This window comes from Quercus suber, unplaced genomic scaffold, assembly GCF_002906115.3.
Source record: "Quercus suber isolate HL8 unplaced genomic scaffold, Cork oak 2.0 scaffold_18, whole genome shotgun sequence".
Taxonomy (NCBI): Eukaryota; Viridiplantae; Streptophyta; class Magnoliopsida; order Fagales; family Fagaceae; genus Quercus; species Quercus suber.
Window position 1 is genome coordinate 1005904 of NW_027069483.1, and position 9591 is coordinate 1015494.

Below are 9591 nucleotides of genomic sequence, written 5' to 3' on the forward strand. Positions count from 1 at the left end.
CCAACTAGACCCAAGCCGTTGCCATCCTACTGGAGGACTGTTTTGTTAATACTAAAAAAGGAGCGAAGGTTTATACGCTATCTTTAGATATTAGCGTAAAGATAATATGCATGTTTAGATGTGGGGAGTATTTTGTGTTTTGTTGGTACAATATTATGCAAAATGCATATAACAAGCCAGATGCAGTAGTCAATGAATATGCTCTTATTTCTTTGCTTCGAAAGCTTATGGCTGCATAAGCTAATGCTGATTGCGGATGCCACTTTTATGTTTTTGGTCAAAAAGTTAATTCCAATCAATCAATATATATATATATATATAGCAACCTTACCCCTCTCTCAAGTTAAAAAAATAAAGCCACAGATTCTGCAATCTCTCTCTCTCTCTCTCTCTCCAGACATAAATTTCAAAATAGGGGGAGGGGCGGTTGGTTGGAGCATGGTCCCTCCACCCACCACCCACGTACATTAGCTATGCATCCATTAGTCCTTGCGAAGAATCATAGACCACCTATTCCCATATAAAATTATAAATAGATGGAGATGCCACACACTCTTTCTGTAGCAAAAGGGGAAACCAAAGACACATCAGAAAGAGTAGATGAATCCGTTCATTCCTCACTCAGACTTAGAGTCACTAAGATGGACGGCCACATGTTGGGCAATCTTCATTCCGAAAGCGACATGTTATGTAAGTTAGGTCAATAATTGTTAAAAAAAAACCACTTCAATAACTGTGAAAAAAAAAATTTTATTACTAGATTAATTTTAAGACGTCACACTTTGCATCAAATTCAGGAAAGAAAAGAAAAAAAAAAAAAAAAATTTTCTTTGCTTTTTTTTTTTTAAAAAAAAAAAAGCAAAAAAGAAAGTATAATATTGGTTTCTAGGGTTTTCATTCGTGATTTGATTCAATTAATCTAGGAAAAAATTTACATTACTTATCAAAAAAATATATAGGAAAAATCTTAGATTATCTTTTTTCTCAATAAGTATAAAAAATTTCTATTGTCCATGAAATTGCTATTGTCTATTAAAAAATTGCACTTGTAGATCAATATTTATATTTCTTAACTTGGCATTTTGCACCTATGGCTGAAATTTGTGTGGATCTTTGGAAGCTCAGAATTCTTTTCTTTCATTCACCATGGTTTTTCATTGAGTAATTTCTCTCTCTTACTCCTCTTGATGAGTTTTGTATTTGACTAGAAGAAAAAAAAATTGCTTTGAAGGTCATGAAGCACCTGTCTCATTTTATTTGTCCTCACCACAAGGAAAACATTCAGGTAAGACACATAATCTATTTTAAAGTTTGAATGGAAATAACATATCATACAAGTGCAAGAGATAAATTTTTAAGGGATGAGCTTAATTGTTTCTTATTTTCAATAATAAATCATTTTAATGTAATACTGGTAAATGTTTGAGAATTCCAATATGTTCATATTGCTATAGAATAGAGAATGGTAGAAGCCAACTTTATTACAACTACTTAAATTGAGTTGACTTAATTCCATACAATTACAAAGTATAGCATGAAAGATAATGGAATTAATTGTTGTAATTTTTATTTTCTTTATATTATTTTTACACCGAGCAAAGATTGAGAAAGTGATATTATTACTCTAATTTGAAGTTTAATGTGTCCCCCTCAAGTTATGGTCTTTATTTATATATTTGCAGTTTATATTTTTAACCGTTGTTGAGAAATTAAGGCTTAGTTGCACAATATGTGTAAATTCTAATGACAGCATAAGCCCATATTTTTGGGATTAATAGTTTATAAATCATTTGCATGACAACAATGAGAGTTGTATAGCCAATCATGTTTTTCAAAAGGCTACTTTAAATAGTAAGTCAATGCGTTTCTTACATTTGGGTATTAGTTAGAATTGTTTTCAAATAAGTGTACTAATAAAATTGAATGTGTATAAATTCTGTTTAACTATCTTGTGCATCGCATGGGTTGGTGATTAGTTTATTTAAAATGTATTACGATTTACTAGTATACTCTAATTTTTACAATACTTATTTTATTTTATTTTAAATTTATATATATAGTTGTGAGAGGGGTAAAATTCGAGTACAGAATATAGCCCATGGGCCAAGTTCAAGGAAGGGGAAGGGCCCACCCACGCATTAGTCCTCACCCTACATGCAAATGAGAATCTGAAGACAAACCACGAAGAAGCTGGCCTTTTAAGGAGCCCGAAGAGTGAGCATTCCTCGGGAATTGTTAGGCAGACCATTTGCACTAGATAACAGAATACCGAAAAAGATGGTAAAGACGTGCAAACAAAGAATAAAGGAAGTATCCAAACAAAGTAACTATTGCTTCCACATTTAATGCACTGCACCAACTTAGCTAGCCGTATTAATGGAGAAATGACCTCTGAATAGTTCTTTAACAGCTTGCAGCACACTCTACCACTTCCAGCAAAACCTTGATGAGACAAGCATTTAAAGGAAGGCCACTGACTGTACAAGCGGAGGGCTTAGATGCAATTCAACTAACTATATAAAAAAAGGAAGCCCCAACGAAAGGGGGAAAAAAAAAGAAAGGAAATACTAACATTATGTAACACTATCCTGTGATTAAGACTTGAACAATCTATGAATAACTGCTCTTCGGCCAGGCTCGAGGAAGTGTTAATTCTAAAAATATGTTCTTCCTTAAATTGTCTAACTTTTACCCATCCATCTAAATCTTAAATCATACTAATATATTAAAGTTGACCTTGGAAGCTTGTTCTTTAACAAATTAATTGTATTGGGCTATCTAACCTAAATTCACTATTCTAACTGGGCTTAGCCAGTTGGGCCCGCTAATAATAGTACTTCAACAAAGTTAAATAAGTTATTTCCAAAGAATTCATTTGTTTTAGGTGTAATTTTACTTTTATTCGACTTATTTTTTAAATTCAACACTTCAATGAAAACAAGCTCTTCCAAATGAATACTATTTAATTTGTTCTAATTGAATTCATGGATATATGAAGACAACTTTTTTAAGGTTGGATGGTATTTCTTAGTCGACCAGTCCATGCTAATTCACATATGATCATGTATATATGTTTATGTTTCCTTTATCCTGTGGATTAAGCTATATAAAACCATCGATTAAGTTATATAAAACCATTAAGCTTGATAAATCCTTAGAGAACGTCTTCATATATATTAGCTGAGTTCCCGCACAATGTGTGGTGCAACTTATTATTAGTTTTTTTCAATATTTCAGTAAGTATTGGTAAGAATTTTGTAACTTTTAACTGGTTGACAACTCATAGAGTTTTCAACCCTTACATTAGGATCAAATCCCCATCCCAACCATCAATGCATAATTTTTTTTTTTTATATAATAAATTTTCCTATAAGAAATTGTAATCTTTAGTTATTTTATAGACAAAAATAAAAAGACACTAAAAGTGGTGTATAGTGATTTGATTATATGATATATATGTGTTTACAAATTTAAAATTGCATTATATGGTAGTTAATATAAATAGGCATGTTTCATGCCTAACTACTAAAAAAAATGCAAATATCCTTCAATTATTTTTTTACATTCTTGGTTATGTATTACTATTTTTTTTTTCATTTTTGTTAGAAATTGTTTCAATTGTTGCAAAAACAACTAAATTTGAGCAAAAATATCATATTTCAACGCAATTGTTTCTCACATAACAACAAAATAAAAATAAAAATTGTTTATTGTATAAATCTTAGAAAAATGATATTAAAATTTCATTATGCTTAAAATAATTAATATAAAAAATTAACATATTTAATATTTCTAATTATATAGAATAAATACTACAACGTTAGTTCCCCTCCACACACATATATGAATTCACAAATATATAATTTTTTATAGCTTTTATGTCAATTGTTATTAAAGCAACTAAATATGAAGAAAAATATCATATTTTAAATTTATTATTATTATTCTAACTAAAAATTATTTCTTATATAGAGTTTATAAAAATAATCATATAAATTCATTTAATATAATTAGTTAATGCACAACTATAGATAATTAATATATACATCTACTCTATTATCTTTTTCTTTTTTTTAAAAAAAATATTCTATTATCTAATTCAATAAACTAGTAATATTTTGAGAGTATCGTTACAATTACAAATTATTTTATAATATTTTTACAAATGGTTCATATGACCAATTTTTTATTAGTTTTCATATAATCTCACTATTAATATCACTTTTTCATTTATCAATAATCACTCACTACATCAGCGGTTTGTAATATTTTTTGTAAAATAACTTTTCACTAGCATTATTCATATTTTGATATGGATGCAAACCTTAATATGGACAAAGCTTCTTGTAATACGGTGCTTTTGATATCCGAGCATTTTTACATTGACCCCTAAAGCGAGCAAGTTGATCTCAATGACATAAACATTGCGCCATGGATATAGACACTGCAAAACATCATGTGTACTTGCTACATCGAAGAAGGGCAGTCATTTGGTTTATATTGGCAACGAAGAAATAAATATATTTTATTGAGAATATACACAGGGTAAACACTATGAATCAGATGTGGACCAAATCAAAGTGTGGTCACTCTGGACTGTTTACAAAAAGAATCCACAATGACGTTTTTTTTTTTGTTTTTTGGCTGAAGAATCCACAATGACTTTTGAACACAATAATAATGTATCAGTATAAAACATCTCTACACCACCACCATCCACCTCCCTGGGTTATATATGTACATCAGCCTGGATCAACACCACAAATAGCTGAATAATCAGCACCTACAAAACTGCTAGCTGCTTTTTCTCCCATCTAGCTGAAGCAGCCAAAAAAACAGTAATTATTCTCGGCTGATGATGATTCAACGTACCAGAAGCAAGGGAGAGAGATTTTATTCCAAAAAATGTATATACATTCAAGTGCCGGCAGAATAAATGTATATACATTCAACTGCTGGCAGAATCAATGTATGTATGTTCAACTCTTAGCACTGCCATCCAGCAAGCTCCTCAAGCTACAAAGGGCCTCTGCAGAGAGGCTACAGCACCTCATCTTTCGCTGCCGGGGTGGAGACGGCTCCTGGCAGTGATCTAGAGAAGATAAGCATACAATAATCACAGTAAGGTTGTCAAAGGTGTTGAGACGCAAGGCTTCCATGACAAGGTCCCTTGCACACTGCTCTGGGTCATCATGCCGCCGCAGCCCACGACGAACGAGACTAACTGCTTGCTGACTTGACATCACATCCCAAATTCCATCACACCCTATGATGAGGAACTCATCATCCTCAGATAGAACCACCTGCCGGAACTCTGGCTCTGCAATGAGAGGTGAAGGAGAACCACGAGGGAACTTCATATCCCAGTCCCCCAAGGCTCGACTAACTGATAAAACACCATTTAGATACCCATCGTCATTAATGTATCCACCTAATTCTTCAACACGCCTCTTTTCTGATGGATAAATAGGTCTGTGGTCTTGAGACATATCAATTGCCTCTCCTTTCCGGCATAGAACTGCTCTGCAGTCACCAATATTGGCAACCATGAGAAGCCTGGAAGAGAAGAAACTAGTCAGCAAGAGACTAAGTAATGCTGAAACAACTAAACAATATGATTAGACTAGAGCACATATAGAGCAATTGGAAATTTCTTCTTGAGCTACTAGACCTTTGTTAGTTAGAGAAGGCATAAATATTATAAAAGTCTACATTTGCCCATCTGGCCCATATAGTAGAACCTGTGTTAAGGAAATCGGGAATTGTGCAACTGTTTGATGGTTCAAGTAACAAAAACAAGAGACATGTGCAATGAACAACACCAATGTTCCAGACTCTTAACATATTTTAACCAAATTTCTATAATCGCCCAAAAAAAAAAAGCCACTAATCATACATAAGAAACTAGATTCAAAGCACTTACACTAGACGGAGCAAACTGCTACAAAGGAACCAAAATCATATAATCGAAACAATACTTTGCCAAGGAGAAACAGGGTGTTTTGACAAAATGGGAAGAAAAATAAAATTCTAAAGCATGCATTTACCTTCCAAATATCATAGCAGTGAGAGCCGTCGTCCCTGTAGAACAGCTCACACTGTGGTCATCTGCTAAGGCTTGATCAGCCAGAAGAAATGCTTTCCGGACTGAGTTCTCTACCTCTTCTAAGAAAACATCATTGACTTCAGATGCTTGGGGGAAGTTGACATCTTCAAAAAGGAGTCTGATAACATTTTTTCTGATATAAGCTGCAGCTTCAGATCCTCCATGACCATCAAATACCTGTGTAATATATACATCCTCAGTCAGCTATAAAGCAACACAACTATCAAATTTAAGGTCATAGCAACCTAGGCGCAAGCTCATTACCCCATAAAAAGCACTTGGCTTGGGAAACTTTAAAACTGATCCAAAGTATGAAGATAGATCATCTATCTGTATATGTTCATCTTCCATGCATCTTCGAGGACCAATATCAGCAAAGCTGCCAGAACGAATGTAGGGCAGAAATTGCAGGATGACAGATTCAAGAACTGCATCTGAAATTTTGTCTGCAGGTTTAATATCCTATAAATAGAAAGTAATTTTATGTCAAAACTTCCCCTTGAAATATTAAATGGTTGAAGATACTAACTAATTTATTACTAACACTCATGCTAATGCTACTAGTTGTAAATTTTGTTCACCTAGTGAGCACACAAAAACTTCCAATTGTTGAAGTATTGGTTATATAGCTTCAATGTATTCGCAAATTGTAGAATATTCATCAGTATAGCTAACCTTAATGTCCAACAACCATCAAAACACAAAAGATAATGGAACCACATACCTCAAATTCTTTGAGCCTTGTTAAATTTTCTCACAGGCAACCATAGGTTACTAATTTCAAAGGCTCTCCAGTGAAATCATATCAATGTATATATTGAGTGAATTTATTTAGCAGTTGTATAAGATTGGTTAACGCTTATGCCAAACTTGGTAAAAATCCCTATATTATGTTTTGTGTAAGAACTAAAGTTACATCAACTGGTTTATTTGAGGTGAAAATGCATACAAGCTCAGTTTTCCAAGTTATTAGACATAATTTATGTTGGTTACCATTTATTTCATAATTATAAGAGTAAGCAGGCTTGTAATTTAACAAAAACATTATGTCATGTGAACTCCTTAGATTTAGACTTCCATCCAAGCCAACAGCAAAATCAAAAGATTCTTAAAAATTTATAGATTCAAACTTCTTTACATCTAGAAAAAGAATTCATCTTTTGCGTACAGATTTTTTGGGTAGACGGTGTTGGGAAACAACAAGAACAGCAACATCAACCATGTCATATACCCAAAACTTTGGGTTCGCTATAGATCCTCAACAGACTAGTCAGGCTCTACTAGATGTATTCAGGGGCCGCCCTGACAGAAGATGTTAGGAAAGTTTTTAAAAATATTATTTCCTCTAATCCTTGAGAATATTCCCATAATCTCTAGTGACAATATTTTAGCCGAGGATCCAAGAAAGTTGAACAAAAAAAAAAGAGACTTTCACCTATTTTCAGCTTCAACCTCATTCAAAACAACATAGAGTAACTCCAACAAAACCAAAGTAAGAATTCAAATAAACTACACAAAATAATATAATACTGGGGCAGCTCACATCACATTAATCTAAATCAATGTATCTATCAGCTATCTAAAACATAAACTAAATACAGTTTTAACACCCAATTACAATTCTCAAGCAGAAAGATGTGGAGTCATGTGGTGTCCTTATCATCAGTAATCAATCCAAAAATCTCTCCATATTTCACATAATCATCAAACAAATTCAGCTAAAGTCAACATCTAAGCACTAAATACAACACAAAAACAAGTCCTAAATAAAAAATTATAAAAATTATAAATAAATAAAAATCTAAAATTTCAACTTCATATCCAAAATTCCAACATACCCACTAGCCAATTTCTAATTCTAAGTCCAAAGAAACCTAAAACAAAACCAATCAAGAAGAGAAAGCTCACCGCTTGAGAACTTGATATGTACTGAACATCCAACACAGGCACGCTCTGTGGGCACACAACCTCAGCTTCAACTACCATTTTTCCCATATCATTACCAGACACAAACTCCAAAACCAATTAGCTCCAAACGACAAAAAAAAGAAGAAGAAGATATATTTGAAAATTTTCTCTGAACTTTCTTGAGAATTATCTCGCACTTTCTCTCTTGGGTTCTATTGCTTTCTTGAATTGTTTTGATCAAAAATCTTCAGAGAGGAGCGGTTGAACTAGTACTTATAGCTAGTCATGTAAAGGAACCGGTTGACCGGTGGCTACCGGTAAAAATGTTTAGATTGTGACACGTGTGTGATTTTAAACCATAGGATAAATAGGACTGTTTAGCTCACAAGCGACGAGTTTTTTCGCTTGACCGACACGTATAAAGTTTCCAGGTCGACGCGTGGGCTTTGAGGTTTTTATTACTATTTTGAAATGACTTAAATGCCCTTGTAGTGCCTTCCTTGAATGAGCTGTCAAGTTGACTTTTCTAAGCGTGGGGAGGAGGGGTATGGAGATTAGAGAGATGGTTAAGGGTAATTGGGGAACAAGCAGTTGTTGCCGACCCAGGAATTCCATTTGTTTGTTTTGAGTTCACACTGGCTGAATGGTGACATAAGTTGTTTACGTTGCTGATGGTGTCAGAAAACTTTTTATTTTTATTTTTATAAGATAGTTTTATCTTATTGTAGTCTGTTATTTATTATCATATTTTTTATTCAATAATAAGAAATTTTTTGTATAACGGAGATAGAATCTAAATCTTTTATTTGATGATATTAAATTTTATTAGTTGAACTAACTAAAATTTACAAAGTTGTTAAAGGTTTTGTAGTTGAATTAACACTTTTCAATATACAAAGTGCTTGGGGGTCGAGGAGGAAAGGTTCGAACTGCGAGATTAACAGCATGTTGTAATTATTTCTATAAAAAAAAAAAAAAAAAAACTGAAACTCACAGAGTTAAAAAAAACGTGAATAGATGGAAACACCCTTATATTTTTATACAAATGACATGCTTGTTGGAATTGTTGAACGAGGATAGATCAGACGCAGTTGTTGTTGCATCAGGGCCGTGCAAAACGCCAGCTCAATTTACGGACCTATTATATGGAGTGTTGGACGGTCCAGATACAATTGACCAGTTCTAGTTATTAGTATTAAGAACTACAGTCATTGTTATGACTTGGTTGAAGCTTTTTTGACAACCCTAGTAAATAGGTTTCCCCAACCTTTTTTTTTTTTTTTTTGGTTGGGTTAGGCGGATAAGAGGAAAAGTTGAAAACCTAGGTTTCTAGAACGTTTCATTCTAAAATAGGAGCATTTTCGAACATTTTGTGATAATACAATGGATATTGGATATAGGTTACATTCATTTTTTTTTTTTAACAATTAACATTACTTTAAATAGTGACTATAATTTTGGAATCGCTACTTTTTCATTTACTTTTACTATTTTTTTCTTCTCATTTAAGGTGCCGAAATTAATCCTATAAGAGTGAGGTCCCATTAGATCAAAAAATCACTAACTTATACATTACT

The 9591-nt window shown here is 32.9% G+C and overlaps 1 protein-coding gene and 1 long non-coding RNA gene across 3 annotated transcripts; one reads left to right on the forward strand and one right to left on the reverse strand.

Moving 5' to 3' along the window:
* The first annotated feature begins 1041 nt into the window (after positions 1-1041).
* On the forward strand, positions 1042-2661 carry LOC136062055 (uncharacterized). Its single transcript, XR_010623877.1, has 2 exons — positions 1042-1285; positions 2061-2661. It is a non-coding gene; the product is annotated as an uncharacterized LOC136062055 (long non-coding RNA).
* A 1811-nt stretch (positions 2662-4472) lies between these two features.
* On the reverse strand, positions 4473-8276 carry LOC111987352 (probable protein phosphatase 2C 49). 2 transcript variants are annotated; one of them, XM_024019072.2, is made up of 5 exons: positions 8015-8275; positions 7275-7408; positions 6371-6568; positions 6048-6283; positions 4473-5556 (listed from the first exon to the last, which is right to left on the reverse strand). In XM_024019072.2, the coding sequence occupies exons 2-5, from the start codon at positions 7326-7328 to the stop codon at positions 4980-4982; spliced, it is 1065 nt and encodes a 354-aa protein (XP_023874840.1). In that variant the 5' UTR covers positions 7329-7408; positions 8015-8275; the 3' UTR covers positions 4473-4979. The 2 variants fall into 2 exon arrangements, with proteins under 2 accessions (XP_023874840.1, XP_023874832.1); XM_024019064.2 differs by lacking the exon at positions 7275-7408 and having other exon boundaries at positions 8015-8276.
* Positions 8277-9591: the final 1315 nt, after the last annotated feature.

What these genes read in the sequence shown, in the direction of transcription:
- LOC111987352 (XM_024019064.2), bottom strand. Translation starts at nt 8,101, where the DNA reads ATGGGAAAAATGGTAGTTGAAGCTGAGGTTGTGTGCCCACAGAGCGTG. An exon ending in ACATATCAAGTTCTCAAGCG is followed by an intron (nt 6,569 to 8,014) that starts GTGAGCTTTCTC and finishes TTCTATTTATAG; the next exon opens with GATATTAAACCTGCAGACAA. An exon ending in AGCCAAGTGCTTTTTATGGG is followed by an intron (nt 6,284 to 6,370) that starts GTAATGAGCTTG and finishes TATATTACACAG; the next exon opens with GTATTTGATGGTCATGGAGG.